The 25332-nt window shown below is 37.0% G+C and overlaps 1 protein-coding gene across 1 annotated transcript in view; it reads left to right on the forward strand.

Moving 5' to 3' along the window:
- mrps9 (mitochondrial ribosomal protein S9) overlaps positions 1–23463 on the forward strand; it is a 60486-nt gene extending 37023 nt beyond the window's left edge. The window contains exons 7-11 of the mRNA XM_073043535.1: positions 8826–8901; positions 14804–14972; positions 19930–20038; positions 21929–22098; positions 22804–23463. Coding sequence (XP_072899636.1) covers positions 8826–8901; positions 14804–14972; positions 19930–20038; positions 21929–22098; positions 22804–22895 — 616 coding nt within the window. The 3' untranslated portion in view covers positions 22896–23463. The remainder of the gene's footprint in view (positions 1–8825; positions 8902–14803; positions 14973–19929; positions 20039–21928; positions 22099–22803) is intronic.
- The last annotated feature ends 1869 nt before the right edge of the window (positions 23464–25332 follow it).

Genomic DNA, 25332 nt, shown 5'->3' on the forward strand with positions numbered 1-25332 from the left:
CTGAGACTGGACAGACTGGAGGACTCGTCTATTGAGGCTATATGGAACTGAGGAATAAGAGAGGATGATAAGGTTAATGGGATTATGTTATAGATTACCCAATAGTCAGCATGATTTTAAGGAGCAAATTTCAATGTTTCATCTCTTGGATCCAATTGCTGTACCTGTGTCCTACTGCTTCTGTTCTAACTAATTTTCAGAAATCCCAAGTATTTAATCTCAAACGTGGCACCCGTCAGGGATGCCCCTTAAGTCCCTTTCTCTTTGATTTGGCTATAGAACCTCTGGCGATAGCATTTCGAAACTGTCCTGAATTGACCGGGATTTGGAGAGGGGGTGTTGAGCATAAAGTTTCTCTCTATGCTGATGACTTATTACTCTTTCTCTCAAATCCGTCTACATCCTTACCTCTAATGTTTTCACTTCTTGACCAGTTTAGCCAGATCTCTGGCTATAAACTCAACTTACATAAGAGTGAACTTTTCCCAATTAATAAAGAAGCACAAGAACTAATATTTCGTGATCTCCCTTTTAAAGTAGTCCATAATCAATTTACTTATCTTGGAATTACAGTCATAAGGAAGTTTAAAGATCTCTTTCGTAAAAACTTTGTCAATTTTTCATATGCTATAAAACAGAGTCTGGTACAATGGTCACCTCTATCTATGTCTTTGGTAGGTCGTATTAATGTTGTTAAAATGTATGTTCTCCCCAAATTTTTATACTTATTTCAATCTATCCCAATTTTTATTCCTAAATCTTTTTTTGATTCCTTAGACTCTATTATTTTGTCATATCTGTGGCAGAATAAGCGCTCTAGAATTAATAAAATCCACCTCCAAAAATCTAAAAAAGAGGGTGGCATGGCTTTACCTAACTTTCGCTTATATTATTGGGCAGCTAATATACGTTGTGCTACCTTCTGGTCTTTCTTCCACGGCCAACCCGAGTGCCCTAACTGGGTGGCAATGGAGTTGAGCTCCACTAAAGAATTATCTATATCTGCACTTCTTGGCTCTGCACTCCCTAGTAGTCTGCCCAGATCAATAGCTAATCCTCTTGTTAGACACACTTTGCGTATATGGGCTCAGTTTAGGAAATGCTATGGTTTCCAGGGGTTTTCCGTTTCTAGCCCTGTCGCACATAATCACCTTTTTTTACCTACTACGTACGATTCAGCATTCCATGTTTGGTATAGGAAGGGCATTAGACATTTTGAAGTCTTTTCATTGATAATCGCTTCGCTTCTTTTCAGCAGCTCTCTGTTAAGTTCAACCTGCCTAACGCTCACTTTTTCAGATATTTCCAAATCTTGCTTCTTTAATTCCTAACTTTCCTGAAATGCCTGCGAAAAATGCTATGGACCTATTTCTTTCCATTAATCCGCTAGGTAAAGGTTTAATATCAATTATCCGAGATAAACTAGCAGCCTTACGACGGGCCCCTGTGGATAAAATTAAAATGGCCTGGGAGCAGGATTTAAATATCTCCTTATCCGAGGAGAGCTGGGACTCAGTTCTCAAATCGGTTAACTCAACCTCTCTTTGTGCTCGCCATTGCCTTTTACAGTTTAAGATTGTTCATAGAGCCCATATGTCTAAATCTAAACTATCTCAATTCTACCCTGGCATTAGTCCGCTCTGTGATAAATGCAAGAGGGGCGTGGCCTCTCTCATCCATATGTACTGGCTCTGTCCTAGCTTGGAGAAATTCTGGAAAGATGTCTTCACTACATTATCGGGTGTTCTGAATCAGCACCTAGAACCAAACCCCTTAGTTGCTCTGTTCGGTTTTTGGGGCGAGACAGATTTATGTCTGGGTCCGACCAAATGCCGAATACTATCCTTTGCCTCTCTCCTGGCTAGATGCTTGATCCTCCTTAGATGGAGAGAGGTTGCCCCGCCCACTCATGCGCAATGGCTTAACGACATTATGGCCTGCTTGGACCTCGAAAAAATTCATTATTCAGTTCTTAATTCAGATCTAAAGTTCCATAAGGTCTGGGGACCTTTTATCGAGCACATTCATAACCTTCCTCTTGACTAGGGGTTTTTTTCTCTTTTTTTCTTCATTTTGGTCCCTTGCTTTCAGCTCCCTTTTTTTTTTCTGGTAGTAGGCATTATTATCCTCTGTTGCTAAGTGTATTCACAGTCTGGGAGTTTGACTGTCCTGACCTATACTCTTTATACTGTGTTGTGGTCGGTCTGGAGTTGTTGTTTTTTTTCTTGTGTTGTGGGGCTTGGGGAGGACACTAAGCTCACTTGTCTTTAATTTAGGTGCTTTTTTGTTAAATTCTCTTCCTTTGTAGCATATTGTTATTGTATGCTTAATTTTGCACTGTATTAATGCTCCTCATTGGGATTTGGGGTTTTTAATTTGTAAAATGTTTTGAAAAACTAATTTTAAATTTTTTTTTTAAAAAGGAGCAAATTTGCAGACATTTGCCAGAAACACAAGGCTGTGATAGTAGGTGATTTTAACATTTCACATGCTGACTGGACTCCCATACTGTAAAAGTGCTGGATGGGATAGAGTTTGTCAAATGTGTTCAGGACAGTTGCTTTAAGCAGTATATGGTTCCAACAGAGATAGTGTGTAGTTACAAAGAAGGCACAACGGTAGCCCTATTTCATTCAGAGAATGAAGGGAGGTTTGTTAGAGGTATACAAAATTATAAGGGGTATCGAAAGGGTGAACGCAGGCAGGCATTTTCCACCAAGGTTGGGTGAGACTAGAAGTAGAGGTCATAGGTAAGGGTGAAAGGTGAAATACTTAAGGGGAACCTGAGAGGGATCTTCAGACAGAGGGTGATGTGAGTGTGGAATGAGCTACTAGCAAAAGTGGTGGGTCCAATTGTAACACTTAAAAGAAATGTGGATTGGTACAAGGACGCGAGCAGTGTGGAGAGCTATTGTCCAGGTGTGGGTCAATGGGACTAGCAGAATAATAGTTCAGCACAGACTAGATGGGATGAAGGTCCTGTTTCTGTGCTGTAGTACTCTATGACTCTATTTCTTCCTTAACAATCTTAAAGTTAAGATTGCTGATAACTGTGGTAGGGATAATTAAACACATTAAAACTAACAATATATAAAATATCAAGCATATTTTAACACCCTAAATAAAAATAGTAGACAACAGTTTATTTAGATGAATTAAAAACTAACATTTTGGGTGAAAAATACATTTTGTTTGAATAATCGATGCTTTAAGTTACAAATTCTATTTTTGACTCTTAAATGGACGTTTGTCTTAAATAATTATGTGGAGTTGTGTGAATAATAATTTTATACTAATTGACGTTTAAATTTATTTGCCTTGAAAAATGTAAATGTTCAATTTTTCAGTCCATCAGATTCATTTGTATCTACCGGTAATCATCTGATGTTTTGCCTGTCCATTTATGATTTTTATAGAGCTTTACAATTGGTAAAAGCCATTAAATATTTAAACTACATTGTTAACTATTGAAAATTTTAAATTATAAGTGACTAAGAGTTTGCAGTACAATAGTGTATGTACAATGTACTTTTTGAAAGAGCATTCAATGTAGAAGCAAAATGGTGTTATAATTCTTCTTATGGTACTTGTAATACCAGAAATGTGTAATTCTAGAAAATTATTCACACCTATTTGTTTAATTAATATTTGTTGATTTAATGGTTTTCAATGTGGGGAAAATAAGACATAAGAAATATGAGCAGGAGTGAGCCATTCAGACCACACTGAGCCCATTCTGCTTTCAAAGCTTCCAGGAAGGTGATCAGTTCCAGGCATTGAGGAAACAAAATCAAATGCATTTCATTAACATCTTAACTGTACATGCTTTTTGAACGTCATTTTTATGACAAGATCCTGCTGGACATTAAGAACTTAAAGTCCTGCGGGTCTACCCCATTAGCGAGTTGCTCATTGGCAATGAAGGTGAAGGAGCTGGACTTGATCCAGATCCTGCTGCTGCCTGCATCAGAGAGGCATTGAAGGAGTCAGTGCACAAAGGTGGTGTGCAGTCTTAACAGCAAGCGATCATCTTTGTCATTTTCTTGTGATTGCAAGACCCTATTGGACATTGTTAATGTGGAATCCTGCAAGTGCAGTTCACTGGTTTATTGGCAGACAGCAGGAGAGTTTCATGGCTTCTGTCATGGAGATGACTAAGCCTCAAGCCACCCATGAGAGAGGTGTCAGAATCGGTGTGCTCCACCGAAGCTAGTGTGGTGCAGCATCCAAGCTAAAGTCGTGTTGCCCACCATCAGTGTTCGCTCCGAAGAAGGCAAGCTGTATTGTGTTCGACTGCAGACTACTGCAACAATCATGGATTCAGGGTCTTAGGATATTTTTTTTGTGTGACTTTTTTTTAGTGATATTTTATATGTGCTGTGTGTGATTGTTAGTACTGTGTTTTACACCTCGGCCTTGGATGAATGTTGTTTCGTTTGGTTGTATTCATGGGCATTCTTGTATACTGGAATGACAATTAAACTTGAACTTGTCTCTAATCCCTTAGTTCCACATCCAACATTTAAAGTAACTTTTCTTTTTAATCCCAATCCCTTTTGCAAGAATCAAATCCTTTCTGGTAAAGGGCCAAATGAAGTGAAAACTTGACATGCTTAATTATTGGTAGTTAACTGTAATTTGCCAAATTTAGTTGGGTGAGGAATGTTGAAATAAGCTATTTTTGATCCTATCAGTTTGATCAAGTTTCAATAATCCTGTCCCAGAAGTATTTTGGCAGTATTCAAACCAATGGGTGTGCTGTGGAGTTAGATGTAATATTTCATCTGCAGCGCAATACTGATTGTCTCTTTTATGACTACTTAGATGTTTAGTTGGCTTACTGGTTCCTTTTCGTACTGAGCACATCTTTGTTGCTTTCTCTTTCATGGAAATACAATGATAATAACAGAGATGAGACTTTAACTTGATAATTTTTTTTCCACACATTAACTTCTGGCAAATGTGAAATAATATTCTGCTATCTACTTGCCAACCAAATATGAATCAGATACGAGACTCAAGGACGTGTAATTTATCTACTAGTTCAGTTCAGTTCAGTTCAGTTTCAGTTTATTGTCATTTAGAAACCACAAATGCAATGCAGTTAAAAAATGAGAGAACTTTCCTCCAGAATGATATCACAAAAGCACACGACAAAACAGACTACACCAGAAAATTCACATAACGTTTGGCAATCCCCAAATCCAGAGTCTGGAGAGGCTGCTGCATATTAATATCGCGCTACCATCTTAGCATGTTCCCCAGAAAGGAGATCCAAATCCACCAGACAAAACAAGACTACTCAGACACATCAAGTCAGGAGACCAACTCTACCACCCAATAAACCAAAAACTAAAGCTACAAGACCTACACAAAACTACATAGTTACATATAGTTATAGTTAACATATAGTTACAACAGTGCAAACAATGCCATAATTGATTTTTAAAAAACCAGACCATAGGCACAGTAACGCCCCTGGCAACGCGACCCCGAGGACTGGGGGCCTGTACCTCTCAGCAGAGACCCGGACCCCACAACAACAGCAGCAGCAACAAAGATGGCCTTCCTGGAGATTTCTAGATGTTCCTCTGTGCTCCCACATCCATTTTTCATCAGATTAGGACTGTGCATGGCACCCCGCTTAACAAATAACAGTTATCAACTCCGGAGAGGCCGCTGCAAACTGCGTCGCGCCGCCATCATGCTAAAGAACCTATATTAGGTTGCACAAATTTATTCCGTTGCATGTGAATCATTAAATTGTCTTTACAAGTAACAATTATACAGCATAGTCCATGGTTATAAGATGTTATGATTCTGCTTGGGGGGATCACTCAGCCCATCGTGTTGTGTCAGCTTCTCGGTAAAATAATTAATGCATCTATTTGTTCCCATTAGCCCTATTAAGACTTCCAGTGTTCTCATAATTTTCTTTTGGAGGTTATTGGTGAATATATTCCCCAAATTACCACCAAGTACAGTGTTTCCTTGTACACATGAGCAAGGGTTCTACTAGTGAAACCATTTGTTATTTTTCCAATTTCTCCCCCCTGCTTTTACAGTTCCTGCACCCTCTTTCTCATTGTACATATCTCCCTTACATTTAATGAGCTTTCATTAATAGCATCTTTATTATTTGTCTCTATTATACTCTCACTTCTCACCATGATCTGGGTATAGAAGTGTTTTCTTCTGAATTCCCTGTCAATTTTCTAGATGGTTATCTTGTATTGGTGACTTCTAATTTCAAGCTTCCTGTGAATGGAAGTTCTTCTCTGTATTTTCAATGTTTAAGATCTTACTTAGGTCATGTTTACTCTTTTTTTTAAGAGGAAAAAAGAGCAATTCATCTTACCCTATCCTTGTGGCTACAATTTGGTAGCTTTAATATTGTTCTTTGTATTCTCACTGTTATTTAAGTAATAGAGGCTAGAATTTCGGGTACAAATTCATCATAATTCTCTACTTTCAATTCTCTCCCTACAGAACTTAGCCTTATTGCTGGATGAAATGTGCCGTAATATAAACTGAATGTTCTTCTAAAATAAGTAAACTTTGAACCCCAGTATTTAACAGGCTGCCAATAGAACAGCAAATTTTTGGCTGTGCTGTAGAAAGTATACAGGTGTACCTCCAGAACCAACTATATAATTTGGTAGCTAAGACATTAGTTACAGATGCTTAATTTTGATCAATGGAATTTAAGTTTGCTGATTTGTAATCATTGATTATATCAGATCAAATTGTTTGAGAATTTTTCCTTGGATTTTCTTCAGCTTGCATTAAAATAACCTGGTTTAATTTTGAATGAAAAAAAACACAGCAGAAAATACTTATGGAATAGTTTTATTTTTGAGAAAACTCACTGCTTTTCCTGGTGCAAGATAGGAATGCCATAAGTTTCTTGTTTGATAATGCTTTTATTCCATACCCAAATCCTTTTTTATTCTTCGTTGTAGCAAATAGCAGTAGATAATCCTAATGAACAGTTTGACATGTTTAATATTTGTTTTTGACTGCTGTGCTTCACACTGTGTTGCCAGTCACCTGCCTGTTTCCTGAACCGTTTTTATCTATCCTTTGGTAGATTTCCTAACTCTTTAACAACATCATCAGCTTGTTCTTACTTTGTAGTCAGGTAGCTTGTGCAAGAGCTAGGTTGTGCATTATTGTAAAATTCTAATCTTCCAGTGTTCTGCTTTATCTTTTTTGTTCAATTATATTTTACAATGTTCTTACTACATGAGAAAGATTAAATGCATCTTTATAAACAGATTATTATCCTGGTAAATCTATCTACCCTGGCTTATATAAATTGCTTCCTACAGGCTTATTTTATAAATGTGTAATTAGAGTTTTTACCAACATATATAGCTGTTAAGGAATAAAAACATTTGTCGCTACAGCAACTTTCAAAGAACCCTTTGGATTTTTGCCAACTTGGTAAATGAGGATTTGTTTAAATACTCTTCCTTTCAACTTGTGAAGAATTTGCCCGATGATGTGTTAGCAGATTCGTACTTCAAAGATTAAGGGAATTAGTTTCCGCAGAATTTATATAATTATCAGCTCATTAGTACATCAACTAATGATGTAGTTAACTTCTCAGATGCTACCTGGCCTACTGAACATTTTTTTAAACTTTTATTTCACGTTTTCCGTATCTGCAGTACTTTATTTTCAGGAAACTGTAGATCATAATTTTAACAGATTCTTGACTAATAACAATATGTATAAATCTGGTCTGTAATTTTGTACTATATCAGATTTGATGTGTAAATGTTGTTTTTTTTACTGTAGTTGTTCAGAAAAGGGCTTATTGAAAAATTGACCATGCTTCTAAGTGCCCATGCTCCCATGAATATTAGGGCTATATTGTTGTTTATCCCAGCTAGTCAACTGTATTACCTGCTGTGCTCAGTAATGAATCATTGACGCTGATGTTGTAATTTAATTTGCTGCTACATTGATCCTGTACTGCACAACAATGCCATCTGGTGTTTTCCTGGAAATGGAGATTGCAGCAAGAGTGATGTCTTCAGAAGTGACATGAGCTACTCAACATTTGCAAATTAACAGATAATTTTGTTTCTCTGAAGATGCTTTGCTCTGAAATCTAAAAGATTGTTATATATTTTGCAATATCTTTACCTCCTTGGAGACTTGATTTAAGTAATGTTATATTTTTAAAAAAGCATTGAGCCAAGATGTATATTTTTAATGAATGGTGTGTTCAAGGTAGTTTAGAATTCAGTTTCCATGTTAGTTGTTATATATACTTTAGTACTTTATAACAAAGCACAGAACAACCTTTTGGATTCAACATTGGGCCCTGTAGTATCAAATAATTAACATATTTTGCCTATTTTACCTTTAAATTTGGTAATTTCAGATAATTAATCCACATTTATATTTCCTTCAGGATTTAATTGCTTATCGCCTATTCTTTTCATCAATTTAACCTTGTTCTGCCTTTTTACCTGCTTCTTGCTAGTATACATCATGTAGCCACAACACCGTTCTTCAAGTCAAAACTTGTCTTATCTTTAGTAATTCCCTGTACTAAAATATTAATTGCTTCCTCCCCTCAGATGTAGCTTAACTTGCTGAATATTTGAAGATTTTATGTTTTTATTTCATTTCATCCAGTAGACAAAGCTACATATTTTTTTATCAGTCATTGAACAAGAGTAACTCCTTTTGATTAAAACCTTATGCTATTGTGTGACAACCTACTAATATCAATGTTCACGTAGAGAAAACCTGGGTAAGATTGTCTTTAGATTTCACAGAGTTACATGATATTTTTCCTCTTCATGTAGAAACATAGTTGGAAGCAGATGGTTGACAAAGGAAGAGCTGGCAGAAATATTGCTTGAACAAATTTCTGACCATGATGTAAGTAAACAATCTTTCACATGTTGCACGTTAGTCAGGAAACTTTGACCTTTCTAGTATGAAGCAGAAGTGTTTTCTTTTGATTTTTTATAAAGACTTTTTTTAAGGTTAGCGACACGAGTTAATAAAAAGTGCAAATTGTGACAACCTAGCAGGATTTTGACTTACAAACTAAATCAGCTTTATCTTGTGTATGTAACTTAAATAAAGTAAATGGAAAGTATCCTCTTTTGATAACCTGGGAAGATTTCTAACCATCCCTTAAGTAGACAAATTGACAGAATTTATGTGCATGCCTTTGAGCTTTATGTTTTTCCTAGTTGGTAATTTCTGATGAAGCAATCCATAGTATTCCAAATGTTTACTTAGAGCATTTACAAACTTGTATGCCTACTATGATCTAATTCTATTTAATGAGTCTATTTAGATCCTTTTTCAAAGTATAAATTTTAGAGCACTATAACTTCATAATTAGGTGAGTGTCTGCATTGTTGCATGAAACAAAACCCATAATTTGCAGTGAACTTTACTAGAAGATCAGATTGAACTTTTGTTGGAATCAGACATTCAAGCAACAATTTTGCCTGCAGCTAAAAAATAAAAATATTCCAAAGTGAAGACAGGAATCAAGTTTGGGCAGGTTTTCTTGTTAAGACAGTCCATAATTGACTTGTCTTTCATAAGAGAATATGAGGCATATTTTCACTTAATTTCTTTCAAATGTTAAGAAACTTTGTATACAGGTAGTCCCCGAGTTACGAACGTCCGACTTACAAACAATTCGTACTTACGAACCGAGGAAGGAGAACGCCATACGCTATTTTAAGTTGGATCACGACGCTGTCCGCCATTTTAAGTCATTGCTGTTGACACCCCCTTCCGGTCGGCTGGTGGCACAGTGAGATCAGAACCGGGCTCAAGAACGGAGGTTCCCGAGTTCGATCCAGTGACAGACCGCTTCCGAGTGCGCTCTCCATCCATGCCGGGTTGATGTCGAGCTCGCAACTGGACCTCGTTTAAAAAAAAAACACTGCCACCTCCAGTTTGAATTCCCACGTGAAATATTGTGGAGGATCAAATACCCAAACCCAGCACAGCCCCCACTTGTCCCATTTAACCTGTCTCAGTACGGTGGACTTTAGGACCCAGGGAATTCAGTGCAGTGGCCCTTAGGACCCGGTGGAGCTCGGGACCCGCCGCCCGCAGTGTTTCTGTTCCATTGACGGGAAGCGATCGCGATTGAAAATAAAGTGGAAATAATAAAGCATTTGGAAAGAGGTGAAACATCATCAGTCATTGGAAAAGCATTAGGCTACTGTCGGTCAAAGATTGGAACAATTTTAAAGGATAAAGTGAGAATAATGGAGCATGTGAAAGGCCCTGCCCCGATGAAAGCTACAATTTTTACTAAGCAATGCAGTGGTTTAATTATTGGAATACATACATTTCTTAAGTATTTTATATGCATAGAAAGGTAAAATATATACTATATACTAAGACAAATGTTTAACTAACTGACGCTAAATAATACCGGATGTACTTGTTCCGACTTACGTACAAATCTGACTTAAAGATGGACTCAGGAATGGAACTTGTTTGTAACCTGGGGACTGCCTGTATTTATACAGTATGATTACATAGCACATTATTCTTCTCAGGAATTCTGTCTGTGTGAAAGTGTCAAATTTTAATAATTGCTACTGGTTCATATTCTTAATGCACGATACCCAATGCACTTCACTTTCCAATTCACCGTACACTTTTGATTTAATCTACAACTACTTGATGCTGCTTGAAATTATTTACATTTCTGCTTTTTCTGAAGTCTATATTAATAGATAAGCTATCAGAAGATAATTTAGATTCACTAAGAACTTGCTGTAAACAAAGCTTTCAAGTTCTGTTGCTTTTTCCCTTTTTGTTTGAAGAGGAATCACATTCTTTGAAATTGGAATTGTTCTTCCCGGTTGTACTCCATACACATTTAGTTTTGTTAGTTTTTTAAATTTCCTTTTACCTACCGTGATAAACTTATCCAAAGTTACTACATCTGCCTTTGGGTTTGAAAGACAAATACAGATTTCACCTTTCCCCACCCCACCTCCAACTCCACTCCCTTCAACCACTGATAAAATTCAACATGTCTCTTTTTATGTTAATCACAAGCACAAGAAGATCTGCAGATGCTGGAAGTCCAAAGCAATTGCTTTAGATTTTTAGCATCTGCAGATTTTCTCACGTTTGCGATACTACTACTGCTGCAAAGTCTCATTGAGAGAGGCCTACCCTGAAGAAGTTTAAATCTTCCCTCCAGTCCTGATGAAGGGACTTGGCCCAAAGCATCAACTGCTTACTCTGTTCTATAGACACTGCCTCACCTACTGCGTTCCTCCAGCATTTTGTGTGTGTTGCTTTATATTAGTCATCAGCTTTTCAGGTATTTCTTGTTGAACAAGATGTTCATGAGTTAAACAGTTGCTTCATTCCTACCAGGGAGTATATTTGTCATACAAAGCAATATTGAGCTGTGAAGAAAGGGCATATTTTGTCTGTGTGAGTTTGCTGCTCTTTGTCAGGGCAATACTTAGACTGACAAACTTTCTTCCAGATCAACCAGAAGCCAGAACCTATGTTTCTATTCAAAATTCATGGACAATTGGATAAGTACATGGCTTAGAAAGATGTGGGCCAAAAATGGGCAAATGAAGTGGCACCTTAGTTAGCATGGATAAGTTGGGCTATGGGCCTCTTTCTGTGCTGTACAAATTTGACTCCAATTAGTACCTTTTCTTGAGAATATCTGCAAATGGACACTTGGTAAAATCAATTCTGATGAAGTGCATGGTTGACTTTATACAGGGATTCAGAAATGACTTGCCCACAGAAGGCAGAGGGTGGTAGTAGATGAAGCATTTTCTACCTCGAGGTCAGTGATACAGGGATCTGTACTGGGATGCCTGTTCTTGGTGATTTTGATAAATAACCTGGATGAGGAAGTGGAAGGGTGGGTTAGAAAGTTTTTACATCATGCAATGGTTGGTGGTGGTGTGGATAGTGTAGAAGGATATCATAGGTTATAACAGGACATTGATAAGACAGAAAGCTGGGCTGAAAGGGACAACACACACAAAATGCTGGAGGAACTCAGCAGGACAGGCAGCATCTATGGAAAAAAACATCAACCGTACTCTTTTCCATAGATGCTGGCTGGCCTGCTGGGTTCCTCCAGCATTTTGTGTATGTTGCTTGAATTTCCAACATTTGCAAATTTTCTGTTGTCTGAGAAAGGGCAGATGGAGTTCAGTCCAGAAAAATGATAAATTTTGGCATGTTGAACGAAAGCAGAGTACAGGTTTAATGTCAGAATTCTTAGCGGTATGGAGGAACAGAGGGTCCTTTGGTCCACATGCATTAGATTCCTCAGAATTGCCACGCAAGTCGACAGGGTGATTAAGGAGGTAGGTTGCATGTTGGCCTTCATTCGTCAGGTGATTGAGTTCAAGAGCTATGATGTAATGTTGCAGCTGTATTAAACTCTGGTGAGACCACATTTGGAGCATTGTGCTCTGTTCAGGTCACCTCATTGTAGGAAGGATGTGGAAGCTTAAGAGAAGATACAGAGATTTTCCAGGACGTTGCCTGTATTAGAATTGACGTCTTATGAGAAAAGGTTGATTGAGCTAAGGTTTTTTCCCTTTGACTTAATAGAGATGTGTAATATGATAAGAGGCATTGATAGAGTGGACAGCCAGCTTTTTTTCCAGAGCAAATTGGCTAATAAGAAAGAACATAACTTTAAGGTGATGAGAAGAAAGTGTAAAAAGGAGGTAATTTTTTTTTTACAGAGAGACTGCTGGGTGCATGAAACAGGGATGGTGGTAGATGGCAATACATTAGAGATATTTAAGAGACCCTGAAATAGTTATACAAATGAATGAATAATAGAGGACTATATGGGGGGTGGAAGTGTTAGATCTTGGAATAGGTTAAGAAGTTGGCATAACATTGTGGGCCAAAGGGTCTGCACTGTGCTGTAGTGTTCTATGAATAACCTACTCACACTTACTTCCAAATTATTTCAAAGAATTTACATTTCTGGATTGGTACTGTCACCCATTCAAATGTATCCTGATAACATGCATTGTCTTTGTGCTTGGAGAAAAAGAAAGTGAGAAAATTTATTAGAGTGTGGAAGTAAGAAGAACTTCAGTCTAAAGAGAAATTAAAATTGTTTTACAGAAATCGGATAATTTGATGGCAAGAAGTAGTGTGAGAAATTAGGTAAATTGTTGAGATGATAACTGGAATTTTTACAAGTAAAGAAGAATAAAAGCAGAGTTCTAAGATATAGGAATGAAATGTTTTGATAGATAAATGAAATAAGAGCAACAGGAGCAAATTGAGTAAGTTGGAAGAGACTGGCAGTATTATTAGAGTAGGTCAGGAATTTAAACATCAGTACATTGTAATCTGTGTGTGAAGTTACTGGTAAACTAATCAGCTATGGCCAGGTGAACACTGCATTTCCTTTTTGCCTCATCAAAACTTAGACTGCAGAGGAAATAAATAGAACTAAAATCTAATTGTATAAAGAGGAAAAAAAATCAAAAAAAATCTGTTCCTGTTTTTCATTCTGAAACAAATCAAATTTAAAATCAGAAGACAGGCTTATATGAAATTTCAGCTTGCATTTAGATAAAGCCTCTGCTGTGGTGAAAGAATTGCATTTGCATGAATGGAATGTTTACACACAGTTCTTTGTTGGTACAAGATGTGTATACTGGTTAATCAAACATGTAAAAAATTCTACATAAATAAACCTTTGGCCTGTAATTAGATTAATTCCATTTTTACACTTGACTAACAAGGAGTCTAATGAAGAACTAAGCATAGTCTTTTTCCCTTCCTTTGCTGTCACTTTTAAAGCCATTCAGGGGTTTACTAGTAGACTGTTAATCTCAAAGAATTGGCTGCTTTTTTAAAAATAATTAAATGTTTACTGCTGTGCACTTGATTATATGCTTTGCATGCGCCTGAGTTCCTTCTTTCTGTTGCATAGTTGTAGACAATTTATTATCTTGTAAAATTGCCAATATTTTAATTATAGATTACTGACTGCACATTAGAATTTGAATTTTATTTGGTAAAAAAGCTTACCTATCTGGAGTATATTAATTATGCTTTAACTCTTTTAGTTTTAAATATAATTATATGTCAATTGATTGATAGTTGCAGGTGACATACTTTTTTTTTTGACAACTTTGCCGTGAGTGAGTTCATTGAGGTATGGTAGCTTCAATTCACAGACAGAGCTACCTTTGTATAATAACATGTAATGGGAGTATTTTATTTTAAACAAAAGGAGATTACATAAATTACTGCTCAAGACCTTTAAATGTTTTGCACAACCCAATGAGAATCTCTACTTATTACTGTCCTTCTAATTGTATAATCCAGGGATGCATTACATCCTTCTTAGATGAATTGTTGGTTTACAATAGCTGGTGCCAAACCACTGATTTTTATTTACATCCTACGCAGTTTAAGTCTGTCTGCTGTGATGTGAGAGTTTCAGCTCTATGGAAAGAGATATTTTTCAACTAGTATGCAGCTTCTGTTCTAACAATGGTGAATAATCAAAGCTTGCCTGGTGAATACTTCATTATTATCTTACTGAAAAATGGGTTCTGTGGATATTAGTGCATATTGTTCAACTGTTCTCCCAATCCACGTCTGATCTAGTCACAGCCCATTTCCAATCTTGAAATTACTGCGACAAACTTATGACATTTTATGTCTCGGACTGTGCTGAAGATAATGTGTTTAATTGTCAATTGTCCGGTTTAATAAATGTTTGGCTATCATCAAGTAACATTAGTCTTCTCTTTTATGCTTTGAACAGTACATGCACTTTCTTCAGTTACTGGAGCGTATGCTGACCTTACCATATTGCAGTATTAAGGAAGAATATGTGTTGAAATTTCTCAGAAAGGTGGAAGATCAGTCCAAGAAACAGAAAGTTGAAGCTTTACAGTTTGATGAGAATGGAGTAGCTTTCAGCAAAGGAGAAGGTAGAACAAAATCCTAGTGTGGGATTCACTCATTAATTACTTTTTCGAATTGTGGTAAAATTCTTTTCACTAGCATGGTGCTGAATGTTTTACTATATCTGTTTTTTCTGGGACATGATTAATACCAAACATTTTGTTTAGTTTTTATTACTTTTGCTAGTACCAGAGAAAATTGTAGGTCGGAGACAATATTTCATAAATTCTCTATTCATCAGATTCTTGTGTGATGTTTAGGAGTTACCAACCTGATGCTGTAATTTTTTTGCCAAAATTAGTTTTAAACGTAAATGCCATTCTAGGGTTCTCAATTACTGGCACCTTGCCAGAGAACCTACTTTTCAATCAAACTATGGATCATTTTCTTCAGCTAAGCAAAAACCAAATTTGAAATGTGTGTTACTTATGTTACATACTTAAGGAATGTGATTTTTTTTTTTGTTAACAGACGGCCACTAATGAAAGAAAGATTGTGTGAAAAAGGAGTTGGCTGACTTCCAGCTATTTATATGACGTGCCTTGTCTCGTACACTGAACTTGCCATCTTATATATTCCAGTTATACATATGGTTCACAGATTCTGGACATTTCAGTAATGAAAATTAAGCCATACAGTCGAAAAGTCTCACAACTTCATAATGTGATGAAAACTGAATAAATGATAACTGAGTTTATTGGTTTCAGATCACAGCTGCATCACCATGAGTATGACTGCTGATAGGTACAATATGTACAATATAAACTATCTTGCAGTAGGTTTTGTTCTTGAAGTATGCTGAGTATCACATTTAGTTACCAATTTTATGGTAGCATTAATTATAAACGCTAACATAATGCCCAATGCTTGAGGTAGGATCTTTTGTTTAATGAAAACACATTATATAATTTGCTAGATGCAAACTGTACTCTCTCCTCCTTTATAATCTATTGAGTTAATATGGTTGACTGACCATTCTCATCCAATGCTTTTCCATTGTCATCCGCACTCCAGCAACTCAGTTAGTGCTATCCCAATGCAACCTACAAAGAAGCTGTGGTGGTTTTTGTTCTTTCCCTCACACTTTTACTTCTGTTGCCCTACAAGAATCTGATTTTGAACCCCTTTTAAGACTGGATGATATTATCTAAAAACACAACATCACTTTCCATATGTGTGCCAGCACCACCCAACTCTACCTTGCAACTCCTCCACTCTCAGTCAACTTGTCTCATATGCTATACTAGAAAATTGCAGATTTCTCCCAACTGAATATTATAGAGACCCAAGATGTTGACATGATTATCTTGGTACCAACAGTGACATGTGTCTGAGATTGAATTAGACTTTATGAAATCTTAATGTTCTGTTTGACTTTTAGGATGTACCACCTCTAGAACTTATCAGTAATGTCTCATATTACCACGTCTGTCACAGCTTCCCATCTCTTTAAACATGGTGCATCTACTGCTGAAACCCTCATTCACATCTCTTGTTTTCTCCAGACCTAACTATGTATAAATTGTTACTTTAAGCCATCAAAGTGGGTCATATTCATGAAACTCCAAGTGTTTATTAAATAATAGTGCCTTTGAAAATTTTAATTAAGATTTATAAAACTGTATTCTGCGTTAAGTTTGAAGCCCCTAAACCTTGCAACAGATTTACTTTGTCCAGACCACATGTTAAACCATAAGACATTGGAGCAGAATTAGGCCATTCAGCCCATCGAATCTGCTTTGTCATTCTATCCTAGCTGATCCCAGATCCCACTCAACGGCCTTCTCACCGTGTCCTTTGAAATTAGGAAAATATCAACTTTCTCTTTAAGTATACCCACAGACTTGGCCTACCTAGCTATCTGTAACAGACCATCCCACAAATTCACTACTCTCTGGCTAAAAACGTTTCTCCTTACCTCTGCTCTAAAAGGCCACCCCTGAATTTTGAGGCTGTGCCCTCTAATTCTGGACATCCCCCACCATCGGAGACATCCTCTGTCACCATTACATACAATGGTAATGTTTTGAGGGCCACTAACAGCTGTTCATTCTTTAAGCTCTTTCAAATATCTTTTGGAAGTGACAATTGAAATCCCTTTTGGCTGTTAGCAAGATTTCATTTTCCTGTTGTTTGTTAGATGTTCTGTTTATGTTGACTGCTGTCTGTGTCTGCATAACACTGACAGCACATGAAAACGTCATGATAAACAGTACCTATTCTAGTTCATTGAAACATGGGGTGTAGAATAGGATCACAAGACAGTCGTTTTGCTTCTGGATCCTGTTTATAGCTGATGCTCTATTTTGTACCATGTGGAACTTCCAGGTCAGAAAATGACTTCTCGCTTTTGGAAAATAAATTGGTCATCAAAACACTGTATCCCTGATATGAAAGAGCTTGCATTTTTATAATGTGTTCCCACTCAAATTGCTTCAGTTCAGCTCAGCAGCAGGTGAAGGGCAAGGCATTTGCCCGTTATGGATGAGGAAGTTCTCTTTTAAAAGATATTTTCTGCAATTCAAAAGCTAATTTTGAAGCAGTTTTTAATTGCTTTATTAAATGTCTGATTTGCCTTAGGAAATAAAAAAAGGCTCACCTTTCTTTATCTATCAATTATTTCTTTTACAAAACAATGGGCTGGCCATTTTAGCCTTCAAGCAGCAGAATAGAAATTGAAATTAATTCTGATATGGAAACAAGTACTAAAGTCATGCTATTTTGGAGACCAGGACCATTTGTTTTCGTGTTGTAGGAAGAAATTTTCACTGCACATTGTCTAAGTCAATGCACGTGATGACCAACAGAAATAATATTTTTTTACACAATAGCTTATGTGAACTGCAATTAAATGGGAGTTGAGTATAACAATGCACAATTTGACATGGAGATGCTCAATTGCAATACTAGTGGAGCTAGTGTAATGCTTGAGGAGAACTATTAAAGGAAAGTGGCAAAATAAGTAAAAGTGCAAACTTCCTAGTATTGCTTCAGCGTGACTGTTTCTTCAGCTGAGACCAGGTTTCCTATATGCTTTCTACTCATCTGCCCCAATACAGCAAAAACAGTTAACATAGAAAACCTGCAGCACAATACAGGCCCTTCGGCCCACAAAGCTGTGCCAAATATGTCCCTAACTTAGAACTACCTAGGCTTTACCCATAGCCCTCTATTTTTCTAAGTTCCATGTATCCATCCAGAAGTCTCTTAAAAGACCCTATCGTTTCCGCCTCCACCGCTGCCGTCAGCAGCTCATTCCACGTACTCACCAATCTCTGCGTAAAAAGAAACTTACCCCTGACATCTCCTCTGTACCTACTTCCAAGCAGCTTAAAACTATGCCCTCCCATGCTAGCCATTTCAGCCATGGGGAAAAGCCTCTGACTATCCACACGATCAATGCCTCTCATTATCTTGAACACCTCTATCAGGTCACCTCTCATCCCCCGTCATTCCAAGGAGAAAAGGCCAAGTTCACTCAACCTATTCTCATAAGGCATGCTCCCCAATCCAGGCAACATCCTTGTAAATCTCCTTTGCACCCTTTCTATGGTTTCCACATCCTTCCTGTAATGAGGTGACCAGAATTGAGCACAGTACTCCAAGTGGGGTCTGACCAGGGTCCTATTTAGCTGCAACATTACTTCTTGGCTCTTAAACTCAATCCTACAATTGATGAAGGCCAATGCACTGTATGCCTTCTTAACCACAGAGTCAACCTGCGCAGCTGCTTTGAGTGTTCTATGGACTTGGACCCCAAGATCCCTCTGATCCTCCACACTACCAAGACTCTTACCATTAATGCTATATTCTGCCAGTTGTGCAGTTGTGACATCAATTAAATCTTGCAAGTCAATTGACATCACTGTTCCATGCTTGATGCAATAGGACTGAATGTTTTAATGTGTGCACTATTGTAGAAAGTACTGCAATTTATTTTACACCACAGTTCAATTCCCTAGTTTTACAGACATGTTAGCAAAGGGATTGAAAATCTATGATGTCATGTTTTCAATCCATAATCCAATTAGAACAATTTGAAGATTTTTGATGTGTAATGATACTACAAACTACTACTTCCTCTCCATCATCAGATTTCTAAACAGCCCATGAACCTTTAAGCACTACCTTGTTATTCCTAGTTTGCTTTATTTATTTATTTGTAGGACTTACTGTAATTTCACAGCAAATGTTAGGGACAATAAATCTGATTCTGGGAGTGGATTACGATGAACATGGCTTTAAAGGTTGTTTAATAGAAATTATGTCTTCATATCGTGTGTCAAGTTTTACATCTATTTCCCAGGGCATGACATACTGGGTATCTAAACTAAGTGGTACTTTCAGGGTGAATAGCCTTGGTGATTTAGATAATGTCCTGTGCGGGGAAAGAAATAAAGGACAATGAAAGATACAAACAAAGCAGGAGAGAGAGAGGAGGAAGAGGCAACAAAGCAAGATGATAAAGGAAGGGGAGTACAAGGGAAGATAAAAGTGAAAGGAAAATAGGTGTGATGGAAGAGGAGGTAAGCGAAGTGTAGGAAACGGTAGCAAAAGGATATTTTAAAAAGGTAGGGAAGAAATGATGTAATGGGTAGGAACAAACTAGAGGGGAGGAATGGGTTCAGGGAGAATTTCAGTGGGAAGATTGAAGAGGAGGTGAGCCAAGATTAAATGAAGGAATGGAGAAAGGGAAAGGGGAAGTAAAAATCCTTGTCACTTTAAAATCTGTTGGAAATTTGATAGATAGTAAAATTTGTACCATGAATTCAGTTGTGGTTTATGGAATCTCTTACTGAAGAATATTGCCCCTGCTAACTTTTGAAAACTTCATTGTAATGTTAAAAACCAGAAGAGTTCATCTACTTCATAAGTAAATATGGGTGAATTTGCAGCTGTTTATAGAAGTGTTTTCTTTTAGATATAGTATTTGTTAAAAAGAAGATCAATGCAGTTGTTAATCATTATTTTTCTTAACTTTAGCTCGAAGAAAAACAGCAAAAGCAGTAGTTGTAGTTCGAGACCGAGGAAGCGGCAAAATTACAGTGAATGGGATGGATTATTTGCAGTATTTTCCATCACTACAAGAAAGGTAATCATATTGTTTTGAAATAGAATTATGCAATTACATCCTTCTGCAAGGATCTGAAGAATTGAAGAGTTAGTCAAAATTGTAAATCTTTTCTAATGGATGAAGTTGAATAAAGAGATTTGAAAAATTCAAAGCGTGTGGCTTAGAGTCAGTTTAAGTGTGGAAACCCACCAAAGCCATGCATCAACTACTCATTTTAGACTATCCTTTAGTTTCTACACTCATCTGTAAACTAGGAACAATTTTCAATGGTGAATTAACCTATCAACCTGCAGGGGTTTGGGATGTGGGAGGAAACCCACATAGTCACAGAGAAAATGTACAAATACTACAAAGACAGCACCCATGTTGGGTTTGAACCCTGGTCTTTGGCATAGTGAGGCAGGGGCTCAACTAGTCTTGTGTTATTTGTAAGTATGAACCATTTTGGTTACAATGAATAATTTTCAATCAATAAAATTCAATAGATTTAATTTAAGTGTACAGTAGCACAGGAAAATAAATCTGGATTATTGCAGATTAGACTAGTTTTATCACTGCATTTACTAACTTAAAAATTGCCTGGTTCGTAAATATATTACTGAGTGAAATATAATGATTTAGAATTCTATGTACTTTCTCACATATTTTCAATCTATGTAATTATTTTACATTCTGTGTGATGAAAAATAGATTTAAGTGCATTTGGTACTGAGAATAGCTTAAGATTTCAGATGCCAAGAGGCGTGTTTCATGGGAAAAGGCATTTTAGAGATAAGGAATTAATTCTTAGCCCACCTTCTGTTAATGTTTGAAGAATACTGAAGAAATGAGATTTGCCCCAAAATTATCATATCCAAGAGTCTTTTAGTCTTCCCCAAGAAATCCAGTTTGGAATGATAAGTTCCCACAACTATTCATTCATGGATGAAACATGAGGATCTTCAGCGGTCAACCACAAGGATATTATTCCATAGTATTAAATCACAGGATAATCAAAACAATCATAGCAAAAAAAAAAAACAGACATTCATTGCTTAAGTCCATTGATTCACATTTTTTTAAAGCTCAAAAGATGGCATTCAAGCTTTCGGTTAATAGTATATTACCTGGAAAGTATGGTATGTTTGATGTACAGTTTTGAGAACAGCTAACTTACTATAATCTGTGCTACAGGGGACCTTACATCTAGTGTGTGCATCATTCACATTTTAAAAGTCACGTTTCTCTTGTACCTCGTATGTAAAATTGCAAATGCATCACAAGGCTGTGTGTTTAGCCCCCCTGCTCTACTTGCTTTACACTATGGCAGTGTGGTTAAGCAAAGCTCCAATGCCACATTTAAGTTTGTTGATGACACTACTGTTGTAGGCCAGATCAAACAAAGGTGGTGATGAATCAGCAGGGAGATTGAAAATCTGGCTTTGTGGTGTCACATCAGCCTCTCACTCAATGTCAACAAGCCCATTAGCTGATTATTGACTTGAGGAGGAGTAAACTAGAGGTCCTTCAGGGGATCAGAGGTGGAGAGGGTAAGCAACTTTAAATTCCTTGGTGTTATCAGTTCAGACCAAGCACCTAAGTGCAATTATACTAAAAGCACAGCACGCCTCTACTTCCTTAGAAGTTTGTGAAGATTTGGCATGACATCTAAAACTTTGACAAATTTCTATAGATGTTTAGTGGAGTGTATATTGACTGGCTGCATCACTGAGAATCCTACAGAAAGTAATGTATATGGCCCAGTTAATCACGGTTAAAGCCCTCCCCATCAATGAGCACATCTACACAGAGCACTTTTGCGCATTTTGACCATTTGCACCACATTGTAACACCCGTATCACCAAGAATAACGTTGCAAGAAAACGACACTATTGTAAGTTAACAATTTTTTCTCCTGTGAATTTTCAGAGAACAGCTGATGTTCCCTTTCCAGTACCTGGATCGATTAGGGATGCATGATATGGACTGTACAGTACACGCAGGTGGGGTATCCTCACAAGCAGGAGCTATTCGTTTGGCTACATCAAGGGCTCTGCTTAGCTTCATCACGGAGAAAGAAATGGAATCAATGAGGCAAGGTACTGGAATATCAGCTTAACATCAAAAATAATGTATAACTCAGTTTCACCTTTCAAATCAAGGTCAAATTTTAAATCTCCAGCTGGAAAGTACAGGTGTTTCACTGCAGGATTCCTTTATCCTGTGTTCTTTGAACAGATATATCTATATTTACTTTGTTGAGTAAAATGAGAGCTTGAGGAAAAGAAATGAACAACCACAAACCAGATATCAATTTCAATTTCTTTATTATCTTTTTTTCTGATTCTGTTGGTAGCATCTAAAGTTTGAAGGTGCATTGCATTAATATTTAAATAATGGTAACCTGTTTCAAGCAAATATTGCCATAGAGCTTGCCAGATTATTTATATCATAAACACTAAACAAGCTGTATTGTTGGAGCTCCATTTAACAAAAAATATAAAAGCTTATTCCTGACATAGAGATAAATTATTTTGCCACCAACATGACTGTGTACTTTTAAACAAAGGAATTAATTTATATATGGTGCGAATTTTAATCCTGGCTTTGGTATCAACTGATGTATAATTGAAATAATTTTTATGGGGATTTGTTTTGTCATCAAGAATTCAAATTTGTAACTTATTTAAGAATGTAACTGTAATTGAACCAATGAACATTATAGTTTTACCCCCAGCTACAACATTTTAATTGTAAGTTAAAAGTTAACCTTTTGCATTCACTTTCATTTCAACTTCTTGCAGCTGGCTTGTTGACTCCTGATCCTCGTGTGAGAGAGCGGAAGAAGCCTGGTCAGGAGGGAGCGCGCAGGAAGTTCACTTGGAAGAAACGTTAATCAGTGGCTTTTCCTGTGAAGCAACCCTGAGGTGGTTTGAAATCAGAAGCAGAACCTCAACAAGACCTGTAGTTTGGACACCTGCTCGAACAGATTTGAGGAGTTGCAAGATCGTTATTGTCTCAGATCTCAATTTCCTGCCTTTGAGAACAAATCTTACGCGGTTCTATTTATCTAGAAATGAGTCCTTTCATCATTTTAAAAAATGAATATCTTTATTATTGGCTGTGAAAAAAAAGGTGTTTTTTTTCACTGAGAACTCTTGCAATGAATTCACAGTATCTTGTGTTGTTAAGAATGTGTGTTTTATGATGCATTTTCCTTATTGGCCAACACATTTTGGGTAGAGATTAGATACTGAATCCACTGTGCCAATGACAATTGAAAATCATCTCATTGTAATTATTTGATGAATATTATACTCAATCCACATACCACCTCTTTATCCACTTCCTCCCAATGGAATGATTAAGTAAAATCTCAACGATAACTAATTCCTTAAATGTTTTCATCCAGAACCTGGACCTCATTTTGCTAGTGAATCTAATAAAATTTTGTTTTTTCTTAATTCCATTATTTGCATCAGTGCTTTAACATTATTTAGTTTGCTTGAGAGTAGAATTTGTTTTGATGCAGTATCTTGTTTCTGCTCATCTCAGTTTTTTCTGAGCTTTATTATAATATTTTATAAATCAAAGCAATTGATTTTTTTTTAAAACTTGTACACCCTACCGCTAATATTTGTGCCTGCAGCAGGTTAGTTACTTATAACTATGTGATTGAAATAGGGATGAATGGTTTATAATGTTTAAATGGTATGGAAGGAAACTTGTAAACCCACAGAATTAATGGGAGAATGTACAAACTTCACATTAATAACTTCCAAAGTCACGATTGAACCTGGTCACTGGAGCACTATTTGGTGTTTTATTGTGCCACATTGGCCATTGTCCCTTTGCTTCTGTGTGTGTTGCAATCATTTACATTTCACTATAACTACAATTTCAAAAGTACATCATTGGATGTTAAGAAAAGCATAATATAAATATCTTTTGCTCTAGACTTTATTTTATATATTTTTGACTTTATGGCATTCTGATTGCACAAATGTTTTTTATCAAGTGGCAAAGTAATGCTTTTCCTAGGGATGACTAAGGACAGTTGGTAACGGGTATTTGATTGTTCTTAATTATTCATTACATTTAATAGCCTGCAAATATTCTTTCTCATACAAAATGCCTTTGTTTGCCCTTGCTTTTGCTGCATTGCAGAATGAGCTGTCTAACAGCCACTGGTAATTCAGTATTTTAACCCCAAAAGATTTGCAAAATCGGCATGTGGTAATTTCTCCAACTGAGCTAAATTGCAATGACTGAAATTACCGGAATCATTTTGTCCCAGAGATGGCTCTGTATTTGTTAGATCCTTGACACGCTAAAGTATATTACATTTACCAATCTCGTTTGCTTTGATGGTGATTGGAGGAAAGTGTTAGGGGGATGTCAGAGGTAGTTTTTTTAACACTGAAAGTGGTGGATATGGGGAACACCCTGCCAGAGATGATGGTGGAGGCAGATACATTAGGGTCATTTAAGAAACTCTTAGATAGGCACACAGATAATAGAAAAATGGTAGGAGGAAGGAGATAGATTGATCACAGAGTAGGGTATAAGATCAGGGCAACATCAAGTTCAAGTTCAGTTTATATTCAACCAGACACATGTATATTGTCAAATTAAACAGCATTCCTCCAGACCAAGGTGCACAATACAGTACATGTAACTCACACACATAGCTCAAAGTAATATTACCACTAGTAAATTAATAAATAATAAGGTGCACTTACAACACAAGTTAAAAAGTAAACAGTATAATGCTACTGGCACTTCATGCATGATGATTCCTGGGAGGTGGCAGGAAGTTCAGTAGTCTTACAGCCCAGGGGAAGCAGCTGTTTCCCATCCTGACAGTTCCAGTCCAAATGCCGCTCGATGGTGGGGTCAGAGAGATTGAGGGACAGATAGGTGGGATCATTGACAAAGCTAAGGGTCCTGCATACGCTGTGTTCCTGATAAATATCTCTGATGGGTGGAACAGAGACCCCAATGATCCTCTCAACAGTCCTCGCAATCCTTTGTAGACTTGTGGTCAGCTGCCTTGCAATTCCTGTACCAGACAGTGATGCAGCTGGTCAGGACGCTGTCAATGGTGCTCCTGTAAAAAAAAAAATTGGTTAGTGATTGGGGGGGGGGAATGCCTTACTCACCTCAATCTCCTCAGGAAGCGTAGATGCTGCTGTGCTTTCTTAACCAAAGAGGTAATGGTGTGGGACCAGGTGAAGTTGTGCATTATGTGTACTCCCAGAAACTTGGATGAGCAGTGAGGAGTGGTCAATGTGCACCTCCCAAAAAGTCCACATCCATCTCTTGGGTCTTGT

The sequence above is a fragment of the Hemitrygon akajei genome, chromosome 4 (genome assembly GCF_048418815.1).
Source record: "Hemitrygon akajei chromosome 4, sHemAka1.3, whole genome shotgun sequence".
In the NCBI taxonomy this organism is placed as follows: Eukaryota; Metazoa; Chordata; class Chondrichthyes; order Myliobatiformes; family Dasyatidae; genus Hemitrygon; species Hemitrygon akajei.